Here is a 16,239-nt window from a genome sequence, read left to right on the forward strand (position 1 = left end):
TCTATTCTGGTTAGCATCCTATCTAGCTAAAAATAGCTAATCGTACTATCACGTTAAGTTTCGAAAACTGTAATGAGAAATGGAAAGAAAAAAAGAAGAGCTAATTGAATAGAAATGGAGAAAAGAAGGAATGAAGTAAAGGGATATGGCAAGTTAAAAAGTTTCCAGAATTTGAGGAAAAACCAACTAGCAATTCTATTGCTTGGAGATCTATGTCTCTTACTTGTTGAGATTTGTATCTCTGCTTGTGAAAAACTATGTCTCTCTGGTCCTCGAACGTAACATGTTTCAAGGGCTCTAAGACAAAGCTGCGACTTGACATCGCATGAATCAGTATCAGAGTTTTTCTATTGAAGTTTTTTTGGCTCAATAATTGATTCAAAATCCAAGCGCAATATCACAGTTTGAAAATGCGGCTGTACATACAGTTTGCTGCTCTCTATGAATCGCGGACACTCAATTAAGACAAGTTTTTGTCGAGGATTGGCTGCTTACCGGCTTATGAGGAGTAATAGTTTCAAAAAAGGATCAAACTTCCCCAACAATTCTTCGCAGTTAGACGGCTCGAGAAAACTTCATATAGAACAAAGACAAAATTTTTGAGTTCACGTACGGGACAATTGAACTTACGTGAAGAAGGTGATTTTTCTCCGTGAGTTGAACAAGGAAAAATTGATAGTTACGGCTAGGGCGTTGAATCTTTTTTATGCGATTGGTGGTTCATATCGATTTGGGAAGGTTGTAGGCATTCAAATTGGAGACAAAGGGGGATGGATAACTTCTGATAAAAGTCGTAGGTAGCCGTGTTCTGTGTTAACAAATTGTTCAGGCAATCGTTTTCACGGTCGGCCAATGCCAGAAGAGTTTGGTTAATCAAGGATTGAGGGAAAATTTAAACACAGGCATGTGGGCCAAATGAAAGGAGAGATCACAGTCACGGCCTTCTTCTGTGTACTAATTCTCAAATTATCTGGTCGTACAACTGATAGTTTTGGGTTTGAGGGGATGATCGCGTGGGGCTGCAAGGTAGTTATTAATAGCCGCACAGCAATAACTGGGGCTATTATTGGCCTTCTCTTGGTTTTTGTACGACTCGAAGAGGAGTATTGGTTTCCTCTCGGTTGTTTTTTACAGGAAGTAGATTTGTTCACGCGGCATTTTGATCTAAAAGCGAAAGTGAGAAAAGCTGTCTTGATGAACAGATTTTCGCTAAGCGAGAGAAGTTTTTTGATCATGCGCTGCGTTTAGTGAATGACTTTTTGACTTTGAAAAGTAGATGGCACATATAGATAACCGTTTTTAGCCGTTTTTTCGTCTAAGTGGCCCAATTTTTTTGCTTTTAATTTGGTTTCTTGTAGAAATAAAATTTGTTCGATACTATATTGAAAAGTCAACCTCGGAACTTGATGCCACAGTGTTTTTTGCAGAGCCTGAAAAAGCGTTTCAAATTGAAAATTGGCGCATATATCTTGATTTTTTAGTTAATTTTTGGCTTTTTTTCTATTAATTTCTTCATTTTTGGATCTTTTAACTGTCTTTTTTGTCAAATTGCAGTTAATAAGGCAACTTCTCATGGATAATTTATATACTGAATGCCTCTTTCTACCTCGTTGTAATTTTGTTTTATGAAATTGTACATATGCTAATCCGATTTGGTAGTTTTTGCCCATTTTCGCCAGTGTTTTGTTTGTATTTTGGTTGTAATTGCTAGAAATAGTTTTTTTGTGCTACTTGTGGGACTTCAATTTCGTTTCAAAAAAATTTGAATCAGTTTTTGGCGTTCAGTTTTGAAAAAAACAGTTAAAACTTCTTCATAAATGCAGTCTGAACTTAAAAGTCCTTTGACCATTTTTTTTGCAAAATGTTTCAATTGTTTTGATTTTCTGAGTACAAATATCCTATTTTATCCTAGATTTCGGATAATTGTTCTGAAACGATTTTTTGTGGCAGAAATCCTCAAAGATTCTAAGTCTTGTTTTTTTTGTTTTTCATCTTAGCTTTTCATTCTTTATTTAAACAGCACAAAAACATTATTTGATTGATTTTCAAGTTTTTTTTTCTCCATGTTTTATCTTGCTTCTACGGTTATCATTTTTCTAAGTTATGCTTTACCAGCTCAAAGATGACCAATGATATTCCCTGAGAACGTTTTGGCGTAATATTATACTTTCAGTCGAATTCAAATGAGCAATGTCAAAAGAGATACGGTTGTTAAGAACTTTCAAAAATTAAGAATGTCTTTTTGTTACGGTGATCATTACATTGTGCTCATCACATTGTGATCATCACATTCTAGTTAGTATCATTCTAGTTTTGTCCTGGCACCTACCTTTATTTTGGGTATATTGATGTTTTAGTTGTAAAAAATGAATGACTTCTGCTTTTTCTTAGGTTTTCGTCATTTCTTTGGAATGCAATTGATTTTGTTCATAAGGCAGTACTGAGAGTTTGATAGCTAGCCTTTTCCAAAACTTCCACTTACGACTATTTGCTGCAGCTTTCTTCCGGCCTTGGTATTAATATAAACGATTTTTTTTGCCTTTGAATATTCTTCTGCTGCTTCTTTGAATATTCTTTTCTATGATCATTTTTTTTTTACTTAGTATGAAATCATGTCGTCTAGCATATGTACAACATAATCAGGTGTGTGTCTGTGTCGTTTTTTGTCTTAATTGCAGTGATTAGAAGTGTAATTATAGGTGTTTTCTGATTCTTAAATTTAAGGGTTCTTTTTTGAAGAGATTTATTTTAGTTTCTAAGATTATTATCTCCCGTTTGCTTTCGCGATCTTTATCAGACTAGAATCATGAATTATTTGAGGATAATTGATAATTTTGTCAGCTTTTTCAGACTATCAGGTTTGTTACCACCTTAATTCAGATTTTTTAACGTTACCAAACGTTTTCAATAATATAAAATTTTGCTGCATTTTGTTTCTCTTGGTGACAGTGGTTTAAGTTTCACCAATTTTTAGAGCAGACCTGGAGAGGTACTGAGTTAATGGTTTAATACAAAAAGTAGTGGCTTCCGCTGCGATTACGGTTTTGTTAGTGAAGTTTGACGCTTCGAATCGCTTCCGGAATTCTTCCGGCTATGTTTTTATTTCGTCGTCATGATTTTTGTTACGATCATATGACGTCACAGCCATTTTTTGTTCATTCGTTCATGCAATTTCAACTGAATTGCATGTGTGACGTCATTTTTCGCTCTTAGTGGAGCTAGTTTTTTGTTCATGCGCGTGATTAAATTTTTGGTCACACTTGACTTACCTCACTCTCAAAAATGACTTCCTCAATTTGAAATTGACTTTTAATTACTTTAATTCAAAGAGATAAGGTCAAATGGGTGTGTGTCACTCCAAATGAAGGTTATTTGAGATCACCTAATAGAGGCAGCAATACCTTATACACTTTTTAAATCAAAATATAACAGATCAGCCTTCGATGAAAGGACGAATTTTTTGGTCTGTCTTTTTTACTGTTTTTTTAGACTGCCGATCTACGAATCTATTGCGGCTATTTTCTGGCAATCTGCCAGCTATGTTTTTAATTTTTTGATTTTCATTAAAATTTTTTCCGGCACGAGGGTCCCTGGGACCTCCTCCGTGGTTTGATAAGCTGCTGCATAGTTTCTGGCGTTACTGGAATTGTTATCAATATTTTAATGACTCCATTTTTAGCAGTTTATTTGAGAAAATTTCAATTTTATTTCCAAATTTATGGATCTTTAAGAGCCAGTGAAATTATTTCGGTCTTGAAACAGGGATACTGGATAGTTTTGAAGATATTAATACCAAGAGTTTTTTAAAGTTTGCAATTGTTTTCAAAATTCTACATCAGTCCCCCAATCCACTTTTGCAACCAGCGCTGCGGTGCAACCCCACTGCGCTCACCTCACGCCCCTTCAATTAAGCTAAAGCTAGCCTCACTAAACCTTGGCTAGCTTCTGACGAAGCCAACCCCTCGCCGGTCGTTAGAGCTTTTCGCCAGATGTTAGTCGGTTATGTTTAATTTTTGATGTATCTCTTGCATATGACGATTTTCATATGAAAAATTAAAGAAATTGTCAAATTTAATTTTTTTGTAGTTTTTCTTGAATTTTTGACGCTAATGAACTTTCTTTAGCGGTTGCTTTAACGAGTAGATTTGATAAAGACATAAATGATTTTGAAGATGTTTACTTCCAGATTCTAAACAACTTTGTATTTTGCAAATTTTAAACAGTGTGTCTTTTTTTGTTTCTGATTTGTCCGATATTGATTCTTCTAGCCTTCAGGCTAGTTGTTTTTTAGTTTTGGGGGCAACGCGATGGTTTTGAAGACATCATCACATAATTCATAAAAAATTAATTACATAGCAGTGCAAGCTGTCAACAAAATGCCGGCTTGCATTCGTTTGCTTGTTTTTGCATTTTTTAAATGAATACAATATCGCTTTTGATATTAGAGCAAGAACTCTGCGTGCATTTTTTTAACTTTTTATTTTTCGATTGCCTTGTGTTTTTTTTTGTTTGGTTTTACCCACTCGTCTCTTTTGTGCCAAGTGCGATTTCTGTTTTCAATCAAGCTATTTGTTCCTGCAGTCTCAAGTTTTGGACTAAAAATATTGGTTTTCATCATTCTAGCACCAAAAGTGTCGACAATTTAAATGCTAATGGTAATCTTATTTTTTATTAATAGCCGCCCTCATCTTCGCAGCTGGCTACTATAGCGCTCCTATTTTTTTACAATTCAAAGAATTTGAAATGTATTAGGGCGCTGTCTTTTTTTAAGATCTGTTCAAACATTTTTATGATTTTTGAAGTCAAAGTGGAGTAGTGATATTGGTCACGCCGAAACAGGAAATGGAGCGAAAGAGCGAGTGGTTTTGCGGCGTGAATTTTTTTCGCTCTAATTTTAAAGTAGAGTGAGAAAACGATGTTTGAACAAAAATTCGGTTTCTCGCTAATGGTTTTTTGTTCACATGCGGCATTTTGACATTGATTTTTTGTTTTTTTTTCTTATTTTTTGATCTGATTTTTTAAAAATGATTTTCTCAATTCACTCATAGTCCATTCTAGGTCTGGTTTTTCTGTTTAGTCAAAGAAAATTCTTTGAATTGTACGTCAGGACTTGTCCTGCTATGTTTTTTTACTTCGTCGAATAAAAAAAGGTTTCGCTTTACCTCATTTTGCCGCTTTTTCAACATTTTGCGTGATATCTTTTTGACTTCTCTAGGCTAGTTTCTCTCTTCTCTCATTCTGCTAAAAGTGATTTTGAACATCAGTTGCTCAGCAAAGCAATTCAAAATGAACAGAGTCAGTATAAAAATTTGAAGTCAGAAGTAGAAACGGGATAAACCCATAAAGCCCAATTTTAGATGCCCGCTATTTGAACGTCGTTCCTATAAGTCTTAGTAACCATCTCTAATGCTTATTGGTATTGATAGTAGCCCCTGTAGCCTCTCTCTAAGAAACAGACGTACGTTATGTTCAACTACGAAATGCCATCAAAATAAATCGGACTTAAAAAATGTTTTTGTACAAAAATCTTTCTTTTTCAATATCTTCTATTCTTTCAATCCCAATCATGCTTATTGGAATCAATGGCGGCTATTTTCCGGCAATCTGCCGGGTATGTTCTAATTTGTAGGTAGTTGTTTTGTGTTTTCTTGTAGTGTTCAATTGTTCTGCTGGTCAAGTTACTGATTTTCAGGTTTTAAATAGCAATTGGTCATCAATGACATTTATATAGCACAGAGTCATTATCGGAAAACAAAATATAAAAAAAACGTGATAAAGTCCAGTTTTCTTGTTTGCCAGGTATAATGCCCATTGCTAATGATAATAATCCCTGTATGTTCTCATTAAGAAGTAGAAGTGTGTCTAACTATGGAATCCAATTGAAAGAAGGCGCACTTGTCATTTTTGTGAAACAATTTTTTTCTGTTCCTATTTCAATCCTGACCAGGGCCATGGGAGTCATCTCAGTAGGAACTAATTGAGTCCCCGACTTGAAAATTACTAAATGTCACTGGTAAGTGATTTTTATAATTTCTGAGAACAAGCTGTATGTTATACAATTTCACATCCATCGATTTTGCTGAGCTTGAAATAGTGCCTATTTGTAATATGGTGGATAGAGCAACAAAAGACTTTCCAACTTGGGAGTTGGGATTTTTTGTTGATGGATAAAAAGTGGTTGCTTAATCGGGAAAAAAGAATAAATTGATGAGAAATCGTATTCACTTTGTAGCGGACATGTGTAGGATAAACGTGGTTGATGACTGTAAAATAAAAACAAGGCGGCTCGTTAATGTGCGTTCGCACATGATGTTACGACCCGAGCTCATCTACATTTTTGACTTAATTGTCAACCAAATGAAGAAATAACAAAAATAGATGTTTGAGTTTAAAGCAATCGTTACACAACCTATCTACTAAATGAATTACATAATGTCATGCCTTATTAAAGCGCCAATGAGATCTGACCTTAAAGAGACTATGAGACAAAAAAAACAACCAAAAAAATTAGCAAAAACAAAAACTTCACGGCAAAAACTGAATATCTAAATTTAAAAGCACATACTAAAAACGTCAAAATGCAGTCAGATAAAACCTTAACTACGCAACTTGAATTTCTCCTAACTATACAGTGAACGGAAAGTTTTCTTAATGAGACTTTGTTACAATTCAACAAAGAGAATGATCAATGAGGCGAAATTCAAAAAATAATCAATATATTTTAAACCAAGAAATTTCAAAAATCTTAAAAATTATTGGCTTTTAACTAAATAATCCTTAATAAATTGCTAAAAAGTTACTAAAAAACCAAAAAGTTTGGCCTTTGGGTAGTTTAAGCCTTAGAAACGAACTAAAGAAAAACCTAAGAAATTAGAAACAACTTGCGAAAACACAAACTATTGCTACCATTAAAATCATTAGCTATTATCTTAATATTATGTATTTTTAATTCAATTCTTTTTTCTACTAATTCTGCTGCAGGAATTATACTGAGAGATTAGATAAGTTTATTTGGGCCACATTTGTAAACCATTGGGATCTGTTACTACACGATAGTTCTGAAAGAACAGAAAAAGAAGCGCAATAAATGACCACTCGAAAAACGTTTTAAAAAACGCATATTGTCCAACAAAAAGCTTTGATGACAAAATATCAGCTAGATATGTTTTTTTTTTGAATACATGAAATTGGATGTGACCTCTCATTGATAAAAACAAGTCACAATTTGACCAAAAGAACAACAAAAACTGAAAAGTTTGAAATATGTTTGAAAATGTATACCATAAACTTTAAGACTAAAGGCTATAAATTTACTAACTGATTCGAATAACATCATTGATTCTATCCTCAATTACAAGCCTAAGAGACTTATCAGCAATTTACGGCTACCTAAAGAACAAAAGAAAAAAATTGAGCGAGTGTCGAAGGCATTAAAAACTGAACTTTTCACTAAAAACTTTTCTATGTTCCATTAATTTTTAGCAGCAATAGGATTCCTCTTTTTTATCAAAATAATTTCAAAAAATCAAATATAAACAAATACATTAGAACCACGAAATTTTTGAAAAAACTCGTAGTATCAACGCCATTAATTTCATTAGCTTGGAATCCACTAAACACGCTAAATTATGCCTCCACAACAAGAGTTTGATCGCCATTCATATTTGATCAAAAGGACCATACAACAAGTTAATAATTGAAGAAACAACAACAAAGTCAGGAAACAGCAAAAAATCAGTAGAAAAGTGCCAGAAGAAAATGTCGGAGCAATTTAAATCATAAGTTCTCTCTGAAACCTTTATATATGATCCGTTGAATTTTTCCCTAAACCAATGGGAACTATCGGAATTAGGATAATGTGAAAAGATTTCAAAAGTACCCAAGAATAAGAAAGAGTACCCGGAAAATTTTAAAAAAATACGAAAACTAGTGGCATTGAAGTTTCAAAAGTATTAAGTAGAAAATAAAACCACTAACCAGATTATTTTTGGCTGCATTAGAAATAAAAAAGATTCTATAAGTACTAAGACTGACTATTAGTCCACGAAAAAAAGTTTAGGATCGGTTAATGTTCAAAAAAAATCTTCGAAAAATTTTTTTTTATAGGCTCAACAGCCATTAAACTCAAAAGTTTTTAAAGGAGGTCAATAACTACGCTCAGAAATAACACCATGGCAGAAAAAATATGTTTGTTATGCATAAATTAACAAAAAGAGATCACAATAAGTCTCAAGACTATGAAAACAACAGCAAAAAAGATGCGAAAACCAAAGTTCAGTAGAGAAAAGCGAGAAGAAAATTTTGAAGCCATTTAAACCACAATTTTTTCTCTGAAAATTTTATCTTTGATCACGTGAATATCTTCTCCAAGTCAATGAGATTAGAAAAAAAATTTATATAATGTGTATAATATTCGGATAAGAGTACAAAAGTAACCAATAAGAGGAAAATAAACAAATTTTTTTATTAATTTTGAATTCTTATGTTATTGAAGTCATATGATCAATAGATAGAAGATAAAACCGCCGACAAAAATTATTTAAATTTTAGTGGGAAGCAAGTGGGATCTGTCAATACTGAGACTGACTAACAGTTCACGAAAACTTTAAGATTGGTTAATGTTCAAATAATTTTCGAAAAACTACTTTTTAAATTTTTAACAGCCATTAAAATCAATAAATTTCAACGATAGTCTCTAATATATTTCAATAGGAGTATGGGAATGTTTGTCGAGCATAGGTGATCAATAAGACATCACAACAAGTCTTATGACTATAAAAACAACAACACAATAAGGCAAAAACCAAAAATTCAGTAGAGAAGTGCGAGAATAAAATGTCGAAGCCATTTGAAATTATAAAATTTTCTCTTCGAATTTTATCTGAGATCCACTGAACGTCTCTTTGAGCTGTCAATTTTAAGATAATGTGATAAAATTTCAAAAGTAACCAATAATACAGAAATATCCAAAAAAAATTTTTTTAAATTTTTTGAAATCTTGTGTCATTGAAGTCATATTACTAAAAGTTAGAAGATAAAACCGCCAGATAATTCAAATTTGGCTACAGCAGGACGGAAGGCAGTGCTGTTGTCACAGAGGCTGACTTACAGTTCACGATAATAAGTTTATGATTGGTTAATGTTCTTATAACATTTCGGAAAATTATTTTTAAACTCTTAACAGCCATTAGCTGTCCACTCAAAGCACTAGATAATCCCACCTAAGTCTTATTATGGAACAAACTGCACTATTAGTCAATGATTCCATGCCATAGGACTCCAAAAATTAGTAAAATCTCGAAAAGAAATTCAAAATTTCATTTAAAATTACGAAAACTCATAACCGAATTTAAAAAAAAACATGAGCAATTCCCTGAAAACAGTTTTTTTGTTCATTGGGCTTTATTTGACCGTGAAGGAGGTTTGTCATTAACGGAACCTCGAGATGAAAAGTGACTTATCTCTAGGTGACTTGAAAAATTAAAAAAAAAGTAGAAAAGTTTTATAAAAAAAGAGCTCTCAAATATAGATTTTGATTTTTGTTCATATTGAAGCTCCCTATGAGACCAGAACTAGTCTTTTTATCGCCTTTAGTCTATTATGAACACATATTGGTTAATTTTTTGGCAAGAAATTCAAATTTGGAATACTATTTTTATGGAAAATATCTTAATTTGAAGAAAATACACACTGAAAGTGAACAAACATCCCGTGTTCACACAAAATTTCAATCCTCGATAACTCCTCGAAAAAAACGAAAATCAAAAAAAATCTTTTTAATTTTGAATTTTACGCTGGACCAGCTTTTTAATGATACCTCTCACATTTCTCTGCGATGAATATATCGATCGTCCAAATTTGACTGAACAAAAAAATCCTATTTGAGTATATAGTTCCTCCCCCCACAAGTGGGGTCGGTCGGAACAAAAAAAACTTGCTGTGTTTTTGTGTACCAGTCAAACTCAAAACTAATAAATTCCTCTCAAATGTATGAGGAAGGATTTGTGTCAACTCTAAAAATTGTGGTGTTGCAGCATGTGGGTGGAAAAAAGGTTTCTCTTGTTCAATTGTGATTCAAACTAAGAAGGTAATTTGCGATTGCTTCAATCAATTTCTGGCTTATTGTCTTTGCATTGGGGTGATTTTATGCGGTTTTTTAGGCTTTGTTTTGATCGATTATGGCATTGTTGTCATTTTTTATGATAACCAATTAGAACCTGCCAGGTTATCATAACTTTTGGGTATAACTTAAACAGTAAAACTGAAAACGTTCGAGATGTGTCTGAGTGTTTACCTAGACATTGATCGTTGTTCTGGTACAGGTCAGGTGTTGGGTGTTGGAACAGGTACATACTATGAATGACATTCCTTGAAAGCTAAGCGGGAAAATGCCCGGTTGAGAGGAGGAAGTTTACTAAACTGAATTAGTGATTCCAATGAACACGAGATGTTAGTTTTTATGAATGTGATAATTAACCTTAAGGAGGATTAAAAGAGTTATTTGCTATTCAAGAATCAAGCGGTGAAGAAAGTTGAGCCCCCAAAGAGCCATTGTCTGACGACTCGTGTCAGGCGAGACAATATAAGCTAACTTTTTATGGTTTTTTTTAATTGTAGAAACAGTGTCTACTGGCCGTGGAAAATCTGAGCTTTGCGTTTTTGTTGTGTTAGCACAGTTGAACTTTGGAAGTTTAGAATTTTAGAAGTTTAGAGTGTTTGATTAATTTAGTAATGGAATCTGTACTCTCGCTTGAATCTGTAATAAGGGGGTTTGTTAAAGGAGAAAAACGGATTCTGCTACCCAAAATCTCGTGTACGGAGCTAACATTGTGGATTTTATGGTCATTCTGGCTAATAGACTGGTGGTAACGATAAAATATTATTGATTGCGGGATGAAATTGAGTTGAGTGTGCAGTAGGACGAGGTCCAACCGGAGATTTGGAAGGAGTAATCATCCATTAGGGGTAATCTTCTGTTCTTTTGCTTTTGGTATTTCATTAAAGTTCAAATGATGACTATTTGAGAGTTCACTGCTTCGATTTTTTGCAGTTTATTCTTTTTGGGCTTGTAACTCGGGCTGTGCTGAGGTATGTTTGAGTTGGTTGTCATTTTAGGGGTCGCAATTGTGATTTTCTTTCTTGTCCATTCTGTGGAAAAATATTAAAATTGATTTTAAAATAACTTGATAAGGGAAGCACTAAATAAGAGTATTAGAAATAGCAAATCGGAAAAGAAAAATCCTATTATTTGGACTATATTGCATTTTTGTGATCAAGGTTGTGGTAGAGCTCAGATTTAAAGTTAAAACAAGGTCTGTATAAAAAAGGTTATTGTGACGTTAAAGAAACTTCCATGAAATTGGATTTGTTTAATTATAGCTGCGAAGCTGTAAGCTGAGCGTAGCTATATTTCGGTGCTCTTGGTTTTTTTACGACTCGAAGAGGAGTATTGGTTTTCTTAAGGTTTTTTTTTTACCGGAAGTACTATTCGTTCAGACGCTGTTTTGACCTAAAAGCGAAAGTGAGAGAAGTTGCCGTGTGAACTAATTTTTTCTGAGCGAGATAAGTTTTTTAATCATGCGTTGCGTTTAATGAATGACTTTTTGACTTTGAAAAGTAGTTTTTGACTGAATGGCACATATAGATAACCGTTTTTAGCCGTTTTTTCGTCTAAGTGGCCCATTTTTTTTGCTTGTAATTTGGTTTTTTGTAGAAATGATTTTTATTCGATGCTATATTGAAAAGTAAACCTTGGAAATTAATAGCACAGTGTTTTGCAGAGCCTGAAAACGCGTTTCAAGTTCAAAATTGGCATAAATTTCTTGATTTTTTAATTAATTTTTGGCTTTTTTCCTATCATTTTCTTCATTTTTGGATCTTTTAACCGTTTTATTTTGTCAAAAATCAGTCAATATGACAAATTCCCGTTGGCAATTCATATACTCGATGCCTCTTTTTACCTCGATGTATTTTTGTTTTATAAAATTGTACATATGCTAATCCGATTTTGGTAGTTTTTTTTCCTATTTTTCTCAGTTTTTTGCCTGTATTTTGGTTTTAATTACTAGAAATATTTTTTTTTGTGCAACATGAGGGGCTTTAATTTCGTTTCAATAAAAACGTCAATATTTTTTTAGCGTTAATTTTTTAAAAATTAGTTAAATTTTTTTTATAAATGCAGTCCTAAAAATTTTTTGATCTTTTATTGCAAAATGTTTCAATGTTTCTCATGTTTGATTTCTGCTTTTTGATCTGTTCAGGAGGATAGATTTTTGTCTCGGATGTATCGTTGTGTTTTCTATGTCTCGAATGCTGAAAAATGAAATGGTGTTCGTTTTTCTTGTTCTTTTAAATTTGATTTTAAAAGTTTCAAAACTTTTGAACTTTGATTTGAACTTTCAAAAATCAAGAATTAGTCTTTGTTACGGTGTTCCTTACATTGTGTCCATATTGTTCACATTCTAGCTTTTGCCATTCTATTTCTGTCCTGGCACCTACATTTATACTGGTTTTATTGATTTTTTCAGTTATTAACAAATTGAATGATTTCGGCTTTTTCTTAGATTTTCGTCATTTCTTTGGGTTGCAATTGATTTCATTCAACATAAGGCAGTACTAAGAGTTTACTAGAACGCCTTTTCCAGAATTGCTACTTATTACTTTTTGTTGTATTTTTTCCGACCTTGGTATTGTTCTTAAACATTTTTTTGCCTTTAAATATTACTCGGTTGCTTTTCTATGATTATTTTAATTTTTGAATTAGTTTGAAATCATGTTGTCTAGAATATATACAAGAAGAAAAAAGTATATGTCGTTTTATCTTAATTGCACTGATGAGAAATCAAACTGTAGTAGTTTTTGATTCTTAACTTTGAGCATTATTTTTTGAAAAATTTAATTTAGTTTCTAAGTTATTTTTATCTGCCGTTTGCTTTAGCGATCTTTTTGAGATTAGAATCATGAAATATTTGAGGGAAGTTGATAGTACTGTCAGCTTTTTGAGACTATCAGTGTTTTGACTCTCCTATTTATTTTGCACTTATCCTTACCAAACGTTTTCAATAATAAATATTTTTGGGGCATTTTGTTTCTCTTGGTGACAGTGGTTTAAATTTCACCAATTTTTAGATCAGACCGGGGGGGGGGGGGGGGGGGGGTTAAGGAGTTTATGTTTTTTTTTAAAAAAAGTAATGGTTTCAGCTGCAATTAGGGTTTTTGTCAAGTTTTTACGCTTCGAGTCGCTTCCGGAATTCTTCCGGCTATGTTTTTTGTTTCGTCGTCTGACGCTCTTTTTTCGTTTTACATTTAATCACTCAGCAAAGCTGAAAAAGTCAAATTTTCTGAATGATTTCTGCCTCTCACTAACGGTATTTGCGCGCGTGACGTCATTTCTCACTCGCTTTAGCGAAAGTTTTTAGGTTACTTGCGTGATTAGATTTTGATCATACGTGACTTACCTCACTCAATAAAATGACTTTTCACTTTAAAACTTAAGTTTAATTTGAATTTGGTTAAGGTCAAAGGAACTCATTTGTGCAGTAAAGGTCCCTAATAAGAGGCTTCTGTGGAATGAATTTTAACAAGCTTTATTAATTCATCGCTGAATGTTTTTTACCTAGTTTTTTGAGCGGCGTCGATTTTTTTTCAGTTTAGATCTGTATCTGTTTCTATCTATTATATGGCACGCATGTCTGTTCTTTCGCAGCTATTCCGGCAATCTCCCGGCTATGTTTTTAAATTTCGTAATATAGCAGTAATGAGTGGAGTGCATTTATACAATAATTCTCATGTAGATTGTGAGAAAATCTGTACACCTGGATTAGATTTCCGAGGAGGCGAGTTAGAGGAGTTCGCTAGGCTGGCTACGTTGTTCAGTATTTTTGACTGAACGAGATTGGTTATGAAGTTACTGCTGTGAGCTGTTGATGAAGTTTGGCTGCTTTGAACAGTTGAGAAATATGGGTGGCAATAGTGAGCGGGCGAGGAGTTTAAGAGTGAGAAAAAGTACTGTGTCGAAATGAATGACAAAAAAATTGTGGGAGAGATTGAAGTGGAACAGAGATAGCTTGAATTTGAGAAAGTAGAACATAGAGAAGTCGAATTTGAAAAAAAAGAACAGCAGAGAGAGAAATGGTACTGAGTAAACAACAAGAAAGACTGGAAATTGATTAAGTTCGTTGTGTATTTCGCTAACTACAATTTTTCTGGAAGTAGAAAGTACATTACAGAGTCATATGTCGGCAATTTAATCGAAAAAAGCTCCCAGATTGTTCTATTTTTCTATTTTCCATTTTTTTCTCTGAATTAAATTGCAATAATGGGGAGAGTGGCGAAGGAAATAGGGGAGCTTGTCGCCTCCATGTAGAGAATCACAATGTTGAATTTATATGGCGGAAAAAGTTTTGGTTTTCTTTATAGCGTTAGGCAATTTTTTGGGCTATTGATATCAAGAATAGGACTTTCAGAATGTATTCTCTATTGTTTACATATAATAGTTGTTCGTTGATCAATATGCAGAAATTTGTGTTTGTGGTATAAGGGCTGTATACCTTTTTGGAGTCTGTCGTCTAGATGGATGTCTCGGGCGGGGTACACCGCCGAGACTTCAGTAGACGGCCTGGCACTTTACATGATTCTCTGTTTCAATTGAATGGAGTTAAGAATTCATTTAACCCATTTACGTTATAAGTTTCAAGGTAAAAAAAATCGATTGAAACGGAACTGGATAAACCAATAAAGACTGGGGTCTAAGACCCAATGTTTGAAAGCGGTTCCTTATCTTACCAAATTTCCTTACATTATCTGCTAATTGTGGCTCCAGTGTTACTACTATAGTATTTCAAAATGGAGGCCGAGTTCACAATTTTTATTGAATCTAATGAAACTTCGGACCACTATAGAAGCCGAGTTCACAAAATTTGTTGAATGTACTGAAACGTCGGACATCTAATGAAGCTTTTTGACATTAGGCAAAAATTAGGCTGTGGTAACTTTTGCTCGCTGTTTGTCTAATTGTTCCAATCCCAACTTAGGGCAGTGGCTGTTTTCCGACAACTTTCTGGCTAGGTGTTTAAGATTTCAGCGGTTTTGATGGTTTTCTTCATTGTTCTGTTGAAATTCGCATTTTCTTTCGCACGAAGAAAAGATTGATTCGAAATAAGATCCAAAAAAACATCTCCACGCAAATGGTGACATCATCCCCCCCCCCCCCCCCCCCCCCGACAATAAAGCAATACACTGCCGAAAACTATGTTGGCATTTCTGTCACATCATCCAGGGAGTGAATGAAGACATTTCTACAAAATAAACTTATTTGCATAGAAGTGTGGACAGTTGTGAGGACTATTCGTATTCATTCTACGCCATACCTCAGCTGTACAGACAGTGCTATGCCGATGAATTCAGCTGGCAGTCCTGGGATGTGGACTGGAGTCAGAGTCAGCCAGACTATCCAGACTATTCATTGAGACGCGTATGATCATACCCAGATGGCGTCAATTGAACTAGAACTGTAGATATCTTACACTAGAGTTACATTTTATATAGTCGCTGTTTCGTGTGTTTAAATGCTAGTCTCATACTCATATACTTCTAAATGCTCACAAGCGGTGGGACAATAAAGTCTAATCGCGTATCTCAGTAGTCCAGTTTTGACATTCATCCATCAAAAAGGTCAATATTTGAGTAATGTAGATCTTCTAAATTTAATTTTCGTTGCATTATTAATAGCTGCCCTCATCTTCTCAGCCGGCTATTATAGCGCTCCTATTTTTTTTACGACTCGAAGAGGAGTATTGGAAAAGTCCTTTTTTAATCAATTTTATTGGAGTGATTTTTGAAGCGGGAAATAAACCGCGTGAAAAAATTTGGAGTGATTTTGTTGCTGAACAAAAAGAAGAGCAGAGCGAAAAGAGAGTGGTTTTTTGTTCATATCGCTGTTTTCTAGAGAGCGAGAAAATGAGGTGTGAAAAAAAATTCTGTAAGCGAGCGAAATTTTTTGTTCACGTGCGGAATTTTCATGCAGTTTTTTTCCAATTTTTCGGTAAAGAGGTTTGGTTATGATTTACTTTTAATTTTATGCTGGTTTTGTAGTGGTTTCAAGGTTTCTGTAACTTTATATGAATTTTATGCTAATTTTCATGTATTTTGCTGAATTTTGGGCTAATTTTTGCTAATTTTTTGAGTATTTTTTTTGTTTTACTGCCTCAAATAGGCCTTGAAAAGACCACTATCACTTGA

General features: G+C 33.7%; 1 protein-coding gene across 2 annotated transcripts in view; it reads left to right on the forward strand.

Moving 5' to 3' along the window:
- The window catches only part of LOC142341872 (uncharacterized), a 213,596-nt gene extending 198,108 nt beyond the window's left edge, over positions 1–15,488 (forward strand). The window contains exon 6 of one of the 2 annotated variants that reach the window (XM_075393169.1): positions 15,322–15,488. In XM_075393169.1, coding sequence (XP_075249284.1) covers positions 15,322–15,478 — 157 coding nt within the window. In that variant the 3' untranslated portion in view covers positions 15,479–15,488. The remainder of the gene's footprint in view (positions 1–15,321) is intronic. The other variant, XM_075393170.1, reaches the window with a different exon arrangement.
- The last annotated feature ends 751 nt before the right edge of the window (positions 15,489–16,239 follow it).

This window comes from Convolutriloba macropyga, chromosome 6, assembly GCF_964194025.1.
Source record: "Convolutriloba macropyga chromosome 6, txConMacr16.3, whole genome shotgun sequence".
NCBI lineage: Eukaryota > Metazoa > Xenacoelomorpha > Acoela > Convolutidae > Convolutriloba > Convolutriloba macropyga.